This window comes from Muscardinus avellanarius, assembly GCF_963383645.1.
Source record: "Muscardinus avellanarius genome assembly, chromosome: 6".
Taxonomy (NCBI): Eukaryota; Metazoa; Chordata; class Mammalia; order Rodentia; family Gliridae; genus Muscardinus; species Muscardinus avellanarius.
The window spans coordinates 98,170,544-98,188,627 of record NC_137791.1 but is presented as its reverse complement, the minus strand read 5'-3'; the positions used below and the strand labels follow the sequence as shown (position 1 = coordinate 98,188,627).

At 42.9% G+C, this 18,084-nt stretch overlaps 1 protein-coding gene across 2 annotated transcripts in view; it reads right to left on the bottom strand.

Moving 5' to 3' along the window:
- Positions 1-18,084, bottom strand: part of FRYL (FRY like transcription coactivator) — a gene marked incomplete at both ends in the record, with an annotated part of 144,964 nt that overhangs the window by 25,731 nt on the left and 101,149 nt on the right. For both annotated transcript variants that reach the window (XM_080697003.1, XM_080697004.1), the window contains 6 exons: positions 5,175-5,342; positions 7,434-7,637; positions 13,252-13,428; positions 13,952-14,026; positions 14,148-14,309; positions 17,493-17,690. In XM_080697003.1, coding sequence (XP_080553129.1) covers positions 5,175-5,342; positions 7,434-7,637; positions 13,252-13,428; positions 13,952-14,026; positions 14,148-14,309; positions 17,493-17,690 — 984 coding nt within the window. The remainder of the gene's footprint in view (positions 1-5,174; positions 5,343-7,433; positions 7,638-13,251; positions 13,429-13,951; positions 14,027-14,147; positions 14,310-17,492; positions 17,691-18,084) is intronic.

Below are 18,084 nucleotides of genomic sequence, written 5' to 3'. Positions count from 1 at the left end.
GAGAAGGTTCAAAATAAGGAACCCACTGGTCCTGGGGCTGCCCATTGTCAGGAACAGGAACTGCCCAACTGGATGGATACTGAACCCAACAGCCACGACGGCCTTCCGGGATCAGGAACCTAAGTGCTGGAGATGGAGGGGCTGTTTTCAGCTAATACAGTAAATCATTTCAGTTTTACAGACTACAAGGCTTCACTGACAATCTACAATCTAGAAAAGATTAAAAAATTTTTGAACAGTTGTACTTCTAAAATTAATTACAAATTCATTTATCAAAAAGAATGACTGTATTCTTCCAACCTTAAGTAATTAATAATGCAAGTATATGTTATAAAGTATAATACTAGCGGTTTCCTCTTCCCATCCATTGTTAATGTTATTGAAATAATGTTGCTATATTACTGGCATCAGGTAGAATCTCAACAGGTATTGGTTGGACCGATGAACTACCACTACTGAAAAGGAAAAATACTTCCAAAGTATATGCTGTTGGTGGGACTGCAAATCAGGCAGCTGCTATGGAGATGAGCATGGCGATTCCTCAGGAGATGAGGAATGGAACCTCCAAGGGATCCAGTTCTACCACTCCTGGGGATCTTTGCAAAGGAACTGCAGTCAGGATATTATAGTGATAGATACATGTGTATCTATGTTCACAGCAGCACAACTCACAACAGCCAAATTATGGAATCAGCCTAGGTGTCCATCAACAAAGAATGGATTATAAAACTGTGGTATAGGGTCGGGCGTGGTGGCGCACAATTGTAATCCCCGCGCTTGGGAGGTGGAGACAGGAGGATCGCACAGGTTCGAAGCCAGCCTTGCTGGCTTAAGAGACCCTGTTTCCAAATAAAAATATAAAAAAAAGGTGTCTGGGAGTGTAGCCTGGAGGTAGAAGGGTTTCCAGGAACCCCACTACCACCAAGAAAAAAAAAAATGGAGGAAAAACTGCAGGAAAATGGATGGAACTAGAAGATATCAAGTGAGATTAGCCAATCTCTGAAAGTTGAATAGTTTTATGTTGTTTCTCATATGTAGAAGCTAGAGAGAAACTGGGTATAGATCTCGAGAGAGATCTCGAAGGAATAGAGACTTCAACGGAGTAAAGGAGGGCATTTAGGGGAGGCAGGAGTGGGGAAGGAGAAGTAATGAAGGTAACAGTTTAAATAATGCCATGTACATAGACAGGATTATTAATACCAATGCCAGTGACATGTATGGGAAGAGGAGGGAGATGGGTAGGATGGAGGGGAAATACCAAGTGCTGGGCATGTATATTCCTGTCACACTACAACTCATTATGATGTGCAATATAACGCACCATATAAGTATATTAAAACAATATAATAAAGTCATTTATGAGTCATCCTAATAGTTTTATTCAATATTCTCTATATTTTCCATCTGAATTCCTTCTTTTCTAAAGATTTGCCTATGGAAGCGGTAAGTATTAGTTGTTGGGAAAAACAATTGATGAGAGCGTGCAAAGAGATATTTTCATACCTAGAATTTTTACTAGTATTAATCTTTCATTCTACATCAAATTAAACAAGTTCCATATTGCAAATGAAATATGTTAACCCCAAGTCCTTATTTCATTAGTTTATACCTGTATTTGGTCATCATTTGCTCTTGAACTGTAGTTTTAGATAATGTTACATCTGTAATTATTATGCAATAATATACTGAAAGTTTTCTAATCACATTTACGTTTCATGAAGAAAGTGCTTCGGGGCTAAAGGAATGGATTTCACTATTTATATGTAGATTACGAGAATCAAATTTCCTTGGACTTCATCTTACTAGACACTGATGCACACATATGCTTTGTAACCTCCAAAGATTCATTTCCTATAAGGAATAGTTTTTGTGGTACATGAATTAGATTCCGAAAACTTAATTTTTGCCAGAGATCAGAGTGTAATTTGCCTATGTCACAGAGGAAGGGACCCACAGCTCTAAAGTTCTGCCACGATATAAAATATGTTAAACTGCTCTCTTTTATCTTCCCAATATTAAATAAGGGGGAATTTCAAACACTTAGAAACAGACTCGTTCCTTTAATTTATGAACCATTTCACCTACTGAACTTAATTAGATTAGTAGCTAGCAGCAACAGCAGCAGCAGCACTCATGTGCCTCCTAAGAACTGAAAGGAGCGTTGTCACTCCCCTTCCCATCGTCACTCTCCTGCCAAGGCCATCACCGCCACGCCTGGTCTCAGTCCCGTCTTCCTCTTCTCTCGCTCATTTTCTCCTGACTTAACCTTTCTAACTCACGCCCTCACATCTTCAAGAGAGACTAGAAAACCCAAGTGAGACCGTAGCCCCCTCCCCATGACAGGCACAAACCGCGAGCTCCAAGTGGCACAGATACGAGAACCCACTTTCTATTTTCCATGAAAAAATATAAACCCAAAGTTGAAAAAATAAACAAACATATTCAGATCATGTCCTTCTGCTTACGAGCATCTGGTGGGTGGCTACCGTGTGGCGCCTCCCTGCCAGCCAGCTCTGTCCTCCTGCCCCAGGGCCTTCTTAACCGCTGCCACCCCACACCTGCGAGCCGTCTCCCTGCTCCCTCCCCCCACCCACAGGACTGCTATCTTTTCATTGCAGTTAATGAGATGACCACTTTTTGATAGACTGCTTTTACCTGTTTATTACTTGTCTCCCCTGTGGTTAAGCTTTCCTAACCCGGGAGCCTTTGTCTATTTCATGTGTTGTATACCCGGATCTTGGAATTGTGTGTAACATGACATGGGCAATGACAGGATGAAAGCTGTGTAACCATGTCTCCATCTGGGCCCCTGGCACAGTGCTGGTCACATAGGAGGCCCTGCTACAGTTTAGAAGGGGAACGTCCTCAATGGCCCCCATCTGTGGCAAAGCTTGCTCCCAGGATGGCGCTACTGGGAAGTGGTTAGACTTTTGGGGGCCTGGTAGGAGGGCTCAAGTCACTGGGGGTGTGCCCTCCAAGGGGATACTGGGACTTGGCCCGCTGTTCCTCTGCTCAGGAGGCCAACGGCTTTGCTCTGCCTCACACTCCTGCTATGATGTGTGACACGGGCCCAGAGCAGCAGGGCCCATGGGTCATTGAGCCTGTGGGCCAAATAAGCCTCCTTTTAAATCTGCATGACTTCTGTTCTCCCAGGATAAAGTCTAAGTCTTGACAATGATCCAGAGGTCCCTTCATGTCTTAGATCCCATTCATCTCTCTTGCTGTTTCTCTTCTCCCTCTACCCACTCTATCCTCTTAGAAGCACTGAGCTTCCTGCAGTTCCTAGAGCGTGCCATGCTATCTCACATGGCCCTGCCTTTTCTTAAGGTGTCCCTCTGTCTCCAAGGCCCCAGTTGCTGTGAAATCTATTCTTTGCCTCTATTGATCCCTCCCATGTCCAGCCGTTCAGTCTCCTCGGGATTTTCACGTAGCCTTGGACATACTACTGTTCCTCATATTGAAATGTATTTTTCTTTCTTTTTTTCTTTTCAGTACTGGGAATGGAACCCAGGGGCATTCTACCTCTGAGATCCACCCCCAGCCCTATTTTTTATGCTTTATTTTGATTTTTTTTCCCTTTTTTTTGGTTGGTACTGGGGTTCCTGGAAACCCTTCTAATTCCAGGCTACACTCCCAGACCTATTTTTATACTTTTTTATTTGGAAACAGGGTCTCTTAAGCCAGTACGGCTGGCTTCAAACCTGCGCAATCCTCCTGTCTCTGCCTCCCAAGTGCAGGGATTACAAGTGTGCGCCACCACGCCCGGCTGGCTATTCTTTATTGTGAAAAAGGGTTTCACTGAGTTGCAAAGAGCCTCGCTAAGTAGCTGAGGCTGTTCACGAACTCGATTCTCCTGTCTTTTTCTTAAGCCTCCCAAGTACCGGGATTACAAGCATGCGCCACCATGCCCGGCTCTGTATTTTTCTTTTTAAAAAGGCTCTCTTTGAGCTGGGCGTGGTGGCACACGCTTATAATCCCAGTGCTTGGGAGGCTGAGACAGGAGGATCGCACAGGTTCGAAGCCAGCCTCAGCTACTGAGTGAGGTTCTCAGCAACTTAGTGAGACCCTGTTTCAAAATAAAGTATAAAATAGGGCTGAGAGTAGAGCCAGAGGGAGAAAAGCCCCTGGGTTCCACCCTCAGTACCGCAACAACAACAACAAAAAAGGCTTTCATTTTTCCCCTTAATATAGACAGCAAAGTCCCTAAGAGCATTTGTGCCTTACTCTTTTCTAGCACCTCGCTAAATACCGGGCTCTATGAAATCACAACAAATATTGATTAAATAAGCCAGGCCTTTGCCATCTTAGTTTCAACATTTGAAAGGTGCCAAATGGCTTCACTTCAACATATATCTGCTCACTGTTGATAAGGATTCAAATAAGTAGTAAGAACAGCCTAATAAGAACAGGAGAATTTACATGCTAAAATAATAACACCTACTAGCTAGATTATTGTAGACCTAGTAACCACAATTAATTAATCTGGTTAACACTGACAAAAATATAGCTGTCTCTAATACTTACCAAAGCATCAAAAATACATATCACAATGATAGCAATTACAATTTTTAAACAGTATCTATAATAATCTTTAAAAAAACTAAGAAAAACACTAAAAAAACTAATACTTACTTATTTTTGGTCAGTCAATAGCTTGGAATCTGGCTTACTTCTCCCAGTCTTTTTCAAAAAAATCATAACACTAGTGGTTCCAAAGTCTTTTTAAAAGATTTCTTTGAACCAGTGGCTAACACAGCTGGCCTGAGGTCCGAATCCCAATCACAGCACCAATCACATACACCCAGTACAAAGCAACAGGGGAAGGGAAAAACCAAAGCGGTCCTTCAAAGGAAACGCAGAGCCGCCAACGATGCCTGCCACTCCCAGAAGCGCCGCACAGGACCCGGCGCGCGCGACTGCAGTGCAAACGCGCATCCACACACTCGAGATTATTTTTAACCTGTAGGTCATTTCCTCAGCCTACTGAGTTTTTGAAAAAAAAAAAAAAATCATATTTGACCATTTTGTGTCAAACAACCCAACAGGTTAGAAATACTAGGAAAGAATCAAATGATTAGCTCATCAGATGAAAACTCTTTGGAAAGAAAAGCAAGGGACGGAACAGGGCTGCGAGGAGCCTAGATTGGCCGTGCACCAGCCCCATCTCTCCCCACCTCAGGCAGCTGGCTGCCAGCATTATCTAGACAAGCCTCCAGGCCTGGGGTCTGGTCTCTGATCTGAAGCACTTCTTCTGTCGTGTTGCTGCCGGTGGAATCCTGGGACTGGAGGAGAGAGTCAGGGTGCTCGGGCGTCACCTCCTCGGCTGCAGAGTCATTGTTTAACTGTAAGGAGAGAGAGTAAAACAAAGAATTCTTCTAGGAGCCAGTGATGGGCTGGTCATAAAAGCCTCAAGAAACACATCATAAAACACTTAGGGAAATAATTATAAAAGAGCTTCTGGGACTTCCTAAAGCTGTCTACCCCCTTCCACGCCCAGTCTATACCCGAATGGGCATTAATGCAAGGAGCTAACTGCTCAGCAGAACCAAGGATACATTAGTATAGGTTAACTTTTGCTAAGTGAAAGTGGACGGGCTTTATGTAACTCTGTTAGCCTCGAGCTAGAATCTGATTTTTATAGTTCTGATCTGTGCCTCAGTTGGTGTGAGGACAGGAGCTCTTTGACGGCCCTGAGGTTTCAGTGCCAAGCATGGCATGCATTCTCAAGACAGTGTCTTGAAGGAAGGGCGGGCATCTACATTTCAACTGGCTGTTCACTTACATAAGCAGAGGTTAACCCACACAATTTCAGTTACGACAAAAAAAAGTAAAGTTACTAAAATAGCAAACTATCATCAATGAAGTTTATTGTTTTTGAAAAGCAGTCGTTATTAATTCAGGGAAGGAAAATTCTTTTCAAGAGGGTTATAGTTTTCTTGGTGATAATGGAACATCAACTTTATGAGTACATGGAGGGAAATCTAATCTTTTTCCACGAGTAGGAAGCAACTTGAAATGATTCTTTTAACCTCACCACTATGACTAGAGTTGGCCTCTAGAGAGTCAGCTCTGCTCCATGGCTCTTGTGAGAGCTCACCTTCATTAAGCACTTACTGTATGCCAGAAGGCTTTCCTCCTCATAACACTCCCATGAGGCAGATACTCTCAGGGGTCCTGTTTGCAAGGAGAAGTTAGGTTATGCCGTGGTGATTAAAGCTGGAACCCAACCCTGTGGCTGCAGTTACAGAGGCAAAGCCACAGTTTGGGTCACAGTTTGTGTGACTTGGGCCATAGTCACACAAAGGCAAAGCCAGCCTCCGAGCCTGGTCTGCCTCCTGACTGAACCTCACTCAGTCAGTCTCTGTGGCCACAGAGAGTCTCCATCAATCCTTTAAGTAAAAACAGGCCCTTGAGGACCAAGCCTCAGGTGCCGTGGTTCTGGAAACAGACCAGAGGGTTAACCTCCACTTCCTGGTGGTGTGTCCTACCTTGCTTTCCCTGCACAGCTGGGCTGGGAATCATGGTGACGAGTCATGGGAAACACCAGGCACCGAGCCCGGGCACCTGGGTACTCTGCAAGGGATGACTAGTGCTGCTGTTATCATTTCACACTTAATGTGGGTGGTATTTGAAAGACATATTGGGGCAACAAGGACATGTCAAAACAGGAAGCCAACCACACACTGACAGCTCTGCAATCTCAAGGCAGATGGGCGCAACCTTGCTGCAGGCATTAGGCCGGCAGGGTGTGGGATACTCTGGTCCACATTAAAGCAAGGCGTGGTCTGGATTAACATGAAAGAGGCTTTCATAGAGGAGCTGCGCAGCCTCCGCTGACCTCGGGATGCTCTGCTGGCTTCCCCTGCGCACATCCCTGGTGGGGGTTCCCCACACTGCCATCTTCCCGTTCCTACACCACTGGGCTGCAGATGCAGCCTTTTCCTGCACCCTCGCATATCTGAATAAACAGATGAGTCTTACAGCCTTTATTTTCTCATTTTTTCATGCGCTCTTTACTAAATCTGCCATCTGGCCCTTGGGATGTGAACCAGAATTTCCACACGACTGACTTGCTCTTGAGAGGGACTAGGGTTGCGCTCAGTCTCTGCGCACCACTAACTGGGTGTGAATGCTGCGGTACAGTGTTCACATTGATACCAAACAATATGCCCAGAGCAACGCACCATATCCAGGAAAGAAGCGAGATGAAATGTGTCCCAGCTGCTACTGGGTGCACAGTATCCACTTTGTAAGTTTAGTTCTGTTGTAAATAACGGTCTACTTTAAGAGAAGTTTTCTATTTTCGTGTCAGTGTGTGCATTTTGCCAATAATGAAATAAAAATTGTAAGCGCAAGAGACAGTAACTAGAAGGCTGAAAGTCAAGGGTGGAATGGGACCACTGTGTCTGTGTGCAAAGGTGACAGTAGTATACCATCTGGGTACGCGACAGGATCTGGCTTGCCGTGAGGGCCGCTTCCTCTTCAGAGGACTCATCCGTGTCCTCCTGGTTTGTTAGGTTCAGGCTGGGGGTGCTGCTGGAACACGGGTATTCCTGGAGGGATGGAGTGTCCCCTTTGTCAATACTGTCCAGAGAGCGCCGGCGGACTCCCCAGTTGAAGTTGTCCATACTTTCACCCTGGAAAAACAAGACATGACTTCTAAGTCATGTGCTTAAACATACGCTGATATATGTAAATATAAGACACCAGGGAAACATATCAAGATGGGAAATACCAAATACATCGTCAAAAGCAGAGTTTCAATCAGCCCTTCAATTTCTTTAAACTTTTAACACATCCTTAAATCTCTATACTTAAGGAGATGAAAAGTATTTGGTTGATGACCTATTGTCCCTAAATAGTTTTCTTGATGTTCAGTATCTTGCAACACTGGGGCCAACTCAATCTCCTCTCTAGGCCATTTCTAGTCTAACACACAAACACGAATGAGACCACGGGGGACAAGCACGTCACAGGTGACAACGAAGGACAACCCACCACACCAGGCTGCAACTTACCTGCAGCTCCTGGTTAGCAAAAAGGAAAACACACAAAATTAGAAAGAACGAAGACAAACATTTAAATATACGCTACACTTCTGTGGCAAACTCTTTTGGGATTTTGCAAACCCAAAGACTGATTCAAGCTCTGGATTAAGCTTTTCGCAGGAAGCCAACGTGATTCCAACTACTTTCTTATGCAAAATATACTGTGAAAAAGTCAGAGACAGACACTTAAACAACGTTTCTGGGATACACTTTGGTGACACAAACTTTAAGAAAATCTTCAAAATTTACACAGATTTAGTACTTGATACAATGCAAAAACTGACTTAAAAATACCCACATTCAAGTTGACAACATAGAGAGTCACAGTTGTTTTAATCTGTAGGAACAGCTCTGCTCAAAGACGATCATTTTTTACTACAAAATAATTTAAAATTGAGATCATAGCTATGAAAAGATAACGGTTGCCAATTTCACCCCAGGTACAGATTTTTAGAAGTTCTGTTATTCTAAAGAGATTTCTTTTTTTTTAAATAAGGATATAATTACTACAAACTTTCTTTTTCTTGTGACAAATTACACTGAGTTGGCTACCATAAATATGGTCCCTTTACACAGAAAGGGGAAATCCAGAATGGAGGGTTTCAAGGTCTTTTTTCCTTTTTTAAAAAAATAAAACAGAGGAATACTTATCTCAAATGAAAGTTTGGATGGAAGTCAACTGTGCAAAACCGATTAACAGCACTGGAGAGGTTCAGGCTGAGGTGTATGAGAGCGCTGCTGGCAGCCTTTGGACCTCTCCTGTCTTAGAAGCCGTAGGGCTCTTCAGGGCAGAGTTTGAGAACTACCCCTTTTGGTCATATTGTTTCAGATATTATTGTTCAGCATATCACACAATAATGGCAATAGCTCTCATAATATATTTGATGAATGAAAGAACATACACTGTGGCCTTCTGAAGGTGGGGGGTGGTTTTTGTTTTTTTTGGGTACTGCAGATTGGACCCAGGAGCATTTGACCACTGAATCACAGCCCCAGTGAGGCAAGGCAGACATGGGAGTAGGAGGGGTTGAAAAAGGTCATCTACATCACCTTCTGTGAGGTAGGGTGAGATGAGAGACTGGTGTGCACCAGGAGATCAGGGCCCGTCCGCTCACAAGATGACAATTCAAAGTAAAGATGGAAACGGGCCAAAAGACACTGGTTCCCCCAAACCCAATTCTGACCAATCATAAAAATGCAGATGAAGAACCTGAGTATGGTTTAAAAGCCCAAGTCCCAAGAGCTTCGGTGGTTACTCCCTTCCTGGTGTGAGGGGAGGCACTATTTTTCTCTTCTTTTTTTTGGTGGTACTGGGGATGGAACCTAGGGGCATTCTACCTCGAGCTACACCCCCGGCCCTAATTTTTAATTCTTTATTATGAAACAGGGTCTCACTGAGTTGCAAAGGGAATCTCTAAGTAGCTGAGGCTGTCTGCAAACCACGATCCTCCTGTCTCAGCCTCCCAAATGCTGGGATTACAAGCGTGCGTCGCCACGCCTGGCTATTTTTGTCTTCTATCTTTCCTCGAAAATAAACTTTCTTATTTCTATACCCTTTGTTAGTTTTTGGACTTCATTTATCAAAATCTACTGGACAAGAGCCCTATAAGATACCCATATTCATTAGCCCTTTTTTAATATTTTACTTTAAAATGGGGTCTTAATAGGTTGCTGAGAGTCTCAACATGTTGCTGAGGCTGGCCTTAAACATGTGATCCTCCTATCTCAGTCTCTCAAGTACTAGGATTACAGGTGTGTGCTACCACCCTCAGTGTGGGATAATTTATAAAGTGTATTAGCAAATGAGACTTTGTTTTTCCGCCTCTGCCACCTCCTCTTTCTTCTTCAGGTAGTAGGGATTGAACCTCGGGGCATTCTACCTCAGAAAAACACCCCCAGGCCATGTAGCTGCATGGACTTGAGGTGGGTCAGCAGGCCTCTTGAAACCATCCACCTTCTCTCTGGCTGTGCAAGCCTATCCTGTTTCCAACAGTATGCTTTTCAAATGATGACTGTAAACTGTGTGTGTGTGTGTGTGTGTGTGTGTGTGTGTGTGTTACTGGGGACTGAATTCAGAGGCATTCTACCTTTGAGGTACACCCCCAGCCTGATTTTTTATTTATTTGGAAATAGTCTCACTAGGTTGATGAGTCTCACTACTTGCTGAGGCTGTCCTTGAATCTGCAATCCCCCTGTGTCAGCCTCCCAGGTACTGGGATTACAGGTGTGGGTTACCACACCTGGCCTTTAAAATCTCTTTTAGAGGGTAGCAAGCTGACTTTTTTAGAAAGTACAGAAAGGGGGGGGGGGCGAGAGAGCGAGAGAGCGAGAGAATAGAAAATACCACTATAGACAGAAAGCATACATATTCTTTTTGTTTGTTTGTTTTTGTTTTTTGTTTTTGTGGTGCTGGGGATGAAACCCAGGGGCCTTCTACCTCCGGGCTACACTCCCAGACCTATTTTATACTTTATTTGGAAACAGGGTCTCACTAAGTTGCTGAGAGCCTCACTCAGTAGCTGAGGCTGGCTTTGAACCTGTGCAATCCTCCTGTCTCAGCCTTCCAAGTGCTGGGATTATAAGTGTGTGCCACCATGCCCGGCTTGAAAGCATGCCTATTCTTGAAACTTCTTTTAAAGGTGTTTCCAGGTATATACTCGGATGTCATGTACACTGTGGATTAATATCAAGACATTTTAAAACTGCTGCCCTACAAGGTACTGAATAATACCATACCGGCTCTTGGGGTTCTAGAAATCTAGCCAAGGGAGAAACAGTCTTACAGTGGGGCTCTGCAGCTCCGGCACTAGGGGAAAGGTGTCTGACTCCAGGACACGGGGTCTTGTCCTCATGTCTGCAGCGCAGGCTACAGGACATTGAGGACGCCCCTAAGGTCATCTGTCAATAACCAGCAGGCTGACACAGCACAGGCCAGTACCTTCCATTCCTCCACATCACCTGTTAGAGCCAAAGTAAACATCCCCTCAAGAAAGCTGATAAGTATATACTGGCTGAGTGGGTTTCTGCTCTTAAAAAAATTCAAGCCGGGTGTGGTGGCGCACGCTTGTAATCCCCGCGCTTGGGAGGCAGAGACAGGAGGATCGCGCAGGTTCGAAGCTAGCCCCGCGCTGGCTTAGGAGACCCTGTTTCCAAATAAAAATGCAAAAATAGGTCTGGGAGTGTAGCCCGGAGGTAGAAGGGCTTCCAGGAACCCCAGTACCACCAAAAAAAAAAAAAAAAAAATTCAAATTATATATATATATATATATATACACACACACACACACTTGATATTGATATTAGCCTTTTTGTGAGGAAGCAGAAGGAAATCGGGCCCAGGGCTTTGCCCATGCTAGGCAAGAACTTTACCACCAAACCCCATACTCAGCCCTTTTTAATTTTGAGACAGTGTCTCGGCTAAGTTGTCCAGCTTGGCCTCCAACTTCTGGTCCTCCTGCCTCTGCTTCCTGCATAGCTGGGATTAAATGCATATGCCATGCTTGACTATAAAGGCATTTTTGAGCCCTTGTACATAGATATTTGTAACAACTTTACAGCATACACATTTTTTGACCCATTTGACATAAGCTTTCTGAGTTTTTAAGACATTGTGGTTTGGGGAACTGACCTCAGCTACAGAAATGGGTTCCTAGAAGCCCACGATAACAGGGCAGTCCTAGAATCTTCACCACAGTGATCGTTTCGGGAATTGGCACGTGTCTCAACTTGGTCCAATGAGATGCGACAAGAGATCTGCTCAGAAGCATTTAGGAAAGCAACTTCTTTACTTTTCTGCTGCCATTTCTGGAAGGGACCCTGACCTCTGAACACTGCTCTATGGGGATGTAAGGCAGCCCACGCAGTGACACCTTGCTGTGTCTGAGGTCATAATGAGCTGGGTACAAAGGCACCGCTGGGGGAAGTGCAGAGGTGCAGCGGGAGTGCTGGGGCCTAGCTTGGTTGTGTGGGCTGAGAAATCTCTTTTTGCATCTTAAGTTCTGGTTAGAAAATGTATTATCGGACACAAATCTCAGTATAATCTAGATGGAACCAATTAAGGGGAGAAAGCCCCTGGTGTATCAAATGAAAGAGGCACTGGGGAGAGTTAATCATGTCATCAAGAAGAAAGCGATAGAGCCAGGTGTGGTGGTGCATGGCTGTCATCCCAGTACTTGGGAGGCTGAGACAGGAGGATCACAGGTTCGAGATCAGCTTTAGCAACTTAGGCCTTCTGCAACTTAGTAAGACCCTAAAATAAAAGAATAAAACTGAACTGAGAGTGTAGCTTAGAGGTAAAATGCCCCTGGGTTTCATCCCCAGTATAAATCTCTCTCTCTCACACACACACACACACACACACACACACACACACACACACACACACGGTAAAGAGGAAAGTGATTAGGAATTAGATGGGGAGAATCTCAAGTCATCTGCCAGAGGGAAGACTTCTAGAGAGCCAAGGCCTTCCTAAGAGTCAATTTAGTAATAATTGCCATCCTCTTTAAAATTGTTTGATCAATTTTAATATAATTTTAAACTATTTTTCTGTATTAATTTATATAGCTCATGCAAAACTTAAGCATATCCAAAAAATAATTTCTGAACTTAATTTTTTTTTTTGGCACTGGGAATTAAACCCAGGGTTGTTCTACCTCTGAGTGATACCCCCAGCCTGATCTTTTTTTTTTTTTTTTTTTTTTTTTTTTGGTGGTACTGGGGTTCCTGGAAGCCCTTCTCCCTCCGGGCTACACTCCCAGACCTATTTTATATTTTTGAAACAGGGTCTCTTACGCCAGCGCGGCTGGCTTCGAACCTGCGCGATCCTCCTGTCTCTGCCTCCCAAGCGCGGGGATTACAAGCGTGCGCCACCACGCCCGGCTTATTTATTTTTTTTATTAAACAGGGTCTTGTTAAGTTGCTGAGGCTGTCCTTGAATCTGCCATTCTCCTGCCTCAGACTCCCAAGTATTGGGATTACAGGTGTGTGACACACTTGGCTTGAACTCTGTATTTTTAAAAGATGAAAAACTAGATGATTCCTTTTTTTATTTTAGACTTTTTATGCTACTGACTAATTATTTGTTCCTAATTCAGGTTTTTTTCTTTGTGATGTTGCACTGAGATAGGGAAAAAATCCCATAATCAAATCCTAATACAACTCTAATTATTCTGTAAATATCATAAAAAGCCCACGCTCTTACCTCAGCATCTTCCAATTCAACATCTAAAAAGTCAAAGTCCTTAAATACACCAAACTGTTGTTCACTGCTGTTATCTTCTACGGCCACTTCTTCCTCTTGAATTATGTCTTCTGTTGTAGAAATTAGGCTAGTCTGTTGGTCACCAACATCCAAATCCTCATTAGAAGAAAATACAACCTGATGCCCAGCAAAAAGAGAAAAGGCCACACATCAGCTTTGTCTCTCTGCATGTGAGGTACCAGCACCCCAAGAACCACTGCGGGCCTCATCGTTCAATGATTTCAGAACCTCCCCTCTAATGAGTTGAATGCCTGATTAGTAAAGCTGCCAGGGATCATAACAGATAAGAAGTTTTGTTTTTCATTTCTTATTTCTTATTTTTTTTTTTTTGGTACTGGGGTTCCTGGAAACCATTCTACCTCCGGGCTACACTCCCAGACCTATTTTATATTTTTTTATTTGGTATCAGGGTCTCTTAATCCAGCGCAGCTGGCTTCTAACCAGCGCGATCCTCCTATCTCCGCCTCCCAAGCGTAGGGATTACAAGCGTGCGCCACCACGCCCGGCTGTTTTTCATTCTTAATAGCACTATAGCCAAGTTAAGAAAGGCCAGCGAGGAGACAAGAATAATCACCATGAAGTAAGTAACATGATTTTTACAGCCTTTCCTTATATGTTCCGTGCACTCAGGAGTACTCACAGATGGATTCTTGGGGAGGCCAGATTCTGGGCCGCAGAGAGAAAGCACATTCATCAGCTTTTCTCTAGTTCTTCGCTAGAGAGGAGAAATTCAAAGGTTAGCATTGCTGATAAAAGATGAATTCTCAAGTTCTCATTGTAAAGCCAAACCTGGCTCTTCTGCTCTGGAGTGTCCCGCTTTGACGCTCCTGCTGTACCTGAGATAACTGTGGCCTCTTCCAGCTGACGGGGACCAAGGCGTTGGAGCTGGAACCCGAGGACGTGGAGGAGGTGCTTCTCGTGACGGCGATCACCTTTGCTTTCCCATTCCTTCCCGCAGCACTGTGCTGGTCACCGTACTTATTTCCAATGATGGGTGTCTAAACAGAAACAAAAGTGTTGAAATATTTCAACATTTAAAGAAGTTTGCAGGGTTAACAGTGCACTTATGTTTTCTGCAAATGACCAAAAAAAAAAAAAAACAAAAAAAAAAAAACCCAGAAATTACCTAGCATGAGGTACACGTGACAAAAAATCAAAGATTGTGATTATTTTTCCATCAAGAGACTTTACTTGAAGTAATAATTTTTATATCTGAGAACACTTTCCTAGTTTATTCAACCTTTGAGCTACATCCCTAGTGAATTTTATTTTTTATTTTGAAACAGAGTCAAGTTGCTGACAACCTTGCTAAGTTGCAGGGCCTGACTTCAAACCTGTGAACCTCCTGTCTCAGTCTCCGAAGTACTGGGATCACATCTGGTTGTATTTTTCTATTGTAAATATAATCTGGTTTCTTCAAAGGCCATACTCCTCTTCCCATCATGATTATAAGGTTTAAAATGTATAAAGCGATTAAAAAATCTTTGATTTCACAACTCAGATTTAATGTCTATTAAATTTTGTTTTTTCAACACATATTGTTAAGTATGTTTCAATAATACGCTTTAGCAAATATTGAAGGTAAAAACTCCAAAGAGGAAAATTCCTATGCAGTTTCTTACTATAAAACCAATATGCTGTATTTCCAAAATTTATTTTAAATTTATTTCGAAAAACTGTGATGATCCAAAACTCATTTATGTTTATTTGGACTTGTGAAATGCTTTACATTTGCATTTGAAAATAAAATTCAAGCTCATTTGTCATAAAGAACTGATGTGCAATATTTCCATAATTTATTTCAAAAGCTTTACAATCACCCAAAACTCATTTATGTTTATTTGGATTTGTAGAGTGCTTTAAATTTACATCTGAAAATAAAATTCAAGTTCATCTGTCATATAAATCCCTGTGTGATCTATTTCTTCTTTATCTATCTCTGTAGATGCCATCACTACCTTTGCCTCTTGAGCATTACTCGCCAGTAAAATTGATCTAGTCATTGTATCCTAACAAACCATGCTCTGTTATGACCTATGTTTTGGCACGTTGCCCACTTCTTGTGTTAAATATCCACAGCCTCCCAAATGCTGGGAATACAAGCGTGTGCATCCCAGCATTTGGGAGGCTGAGACGGTGGATCGTGGTTCCTGGATAGCCTCAGCTACTTAGTGAGGCTCTCCACAACTTAGTGAGACCCTGTTTCAAAATAAAGAATAAAAAGTAGGGCTGGGGGTGTAGCTTGAAGGTAGAATCCCCCTGGGGTCCATCCCCAATACAAAAAAAAAAAAAACCCAAAAAACAAAAACCTGAATGCACCAATAAAAAAATAACAATAAAAAAAGATTATTTGGGTTTTACTCTGGATATTCAACACAAAAGTGAGCAACGTGTCAAAACATAGGTTATACAAGAGCATTGAAAAGCTTTTAATGATTCCTCCAGACCAAGGAGGCTCCTCTTCTACCACTGCCCACTCTGTGTAATTGCCCTTGGACCTGGCCCAGGCCCACCGTTAACTTGCCGGTGTGCCCGTCTCCTCTAGCACATGTGTGCCCTGCATTACGTGCGATCAGCTCTGTACCTCCAGTTCCCATGCATAGCAGATTCTGAGGAACAGTCTAAGAAATGGACTGAAACTGAGGATATGAAAAGTTTGGGAAATTTGGATCACTACTTCCAACAAAATAATTAAGCTGCCAAAATTGACCACAATCTTTGATTCAAAAGAAATCAATAAGCTCAGCTTCTCTATCATGGTCTCATGTTACCTACTTCATCTTAGAAAATTTCAGGTATTATTAAATAAGAAATTAGAAACATTACTTTCTACTTAAAAACTTACAAAAAAGTCTTAAATTCTAAATCAAGACTAAACTGCAACAAAAATATTTTATCTATATAATCCTAATCAATAAAAAGTGGTTAGATCATCATTTTTTAAAATCTTTTCCCCTCCTATGATACTTGTTCAACAATTTCCTTCTAGAAATCCTCCACTGGCTTCCAAAAGATGATTTTAATGATACCCAGGCCACCAAGAGTGGGCTCAGGTACAGGAGAGAAAAAAATCTCCCCACCCGCAAAAAATGATGAGGAATTCTTAACATGGGTCAAAAGTCTTTCCTGAGTTTTATTAATACAATAGAGTCAGGCTCCAGGTTTCCTTCTGGTTGGGGGCCTGCCTCTGTCTAGCCCTAAAATATTTGGCATCTCAGGTTTCTTTCTATTTTGGCTTCATTTTCTTTAGTTTTCCTTCCATGGTTTTGGCTGTCCACTTATACAACACTGAAACCCTTAAATTATTACTTCTCTAAAACTTCAGATCCTTAAATCTAATTGCCTACTAGATTTGTTTCAATAAGTCTATTTGTGTGTTATTAGTCATTTGAGGGTTACCGTGTCCAAGACTAAACCTACAACTCTCCTTCCCCGCTAGGAGCTGCTCTCCCGCATCCCCTCCCTCTCCACAGTATGAACATGCGCTCAGCTGTCAGGTCCCCATACCTTTTCCTCTCTCAGCTCCTCCTCCCTTCCTATCATGTCCCATCACATTCTTCCCTGATCTTTTTGTAAACCTTGCTTCCCCTTTTTATTTCTTGTGCTATTTATTGGGACCTTCCCATGTTACCCTTTGCCCAAACTATTCCAACAGATGTCTTAGCAACTTTCCACCCCTCCTCCCTGGTCTATACCCTGCCGCTAGAGTGGTCTTCCTACCATGCAAATCCTAGGCATTTACTGGTCCAGCTAAATCCCCTTTCAGGGCTCCGGCTGCAGTAAGATGGAAGCATCTCACTGAGCGGGTGAGCCCCATGGTCACACCGTCCCGTGCCTGCAGATCATCTGTTGTCAACCTCTCTCTCCACTCTGTGCTCAAGTCACACTCTACGAGTGGACGTTTCCACAGTGCTACGAGTTCTGCTTACAAGCCTTCATGCACACAGAGCCCTTTCTACGCCATGCAGGCCTAACTAGGGTTATAGTGCTTGCACACTCAGCTCTGGTGTTACCTCCTTTCTGAGAGCACACCTGTCATGCACGCTCTGCAGCCCATTCGTGTCTGAGAACACCCGTCACTGGGTCTGACCCTGAGCATGAGCTCAGCTAACATATGGGGATGAGAGAACGAACGAATGGGAAGCTCTACTAGAGCACTTTTCAATGCCTGAGCATCTTACCTCAGAGATATCAAAATGAAAATCTAAGGTCTTCCCAGGCAACTCCTTAGAAACATTATTAAAAATTTTGGTGAAGGATATTTCAGGAGAACCCATATCTCCTCCATAGGTCTTGGGGATATCGTTGGGGACGACAAGACTCGCAGACCGTGACACCACCAGTTTTAATATGTTGAGGGCTTCTTTCCAATAAGGGCTCTGGTTTAAAAAATAATTAAGATGTAAAAGTTACAAATGCATATTGAACAATGAAAAAAATTTAACAGACTGCAGACTATGTAAATATTTCTACAATAAACAACTGGAAAACCGATTCATTTTTGCTTTGAGAGCTTTAGTAGAAGGTCTATCACAAAAAAAAAAAAAAGAAAACACAACTTATTAGTAGTTTTAGGTTTATCAGCATCTAATGATGCTACCATATTGAAACATTTTCCTTTTCTTCCAATAAGTGATGTGTAGTATCATTAGTTGGGAAAGTCTAACATAGTAATCTGGTACTAGCGCTAAACAAAGTGGCAGAAAACATGTGGACTTTCTACGTGAATGAAGTTTATGTCTTTAAGACTAGAACTCGCTGGGCGTGGTGGCG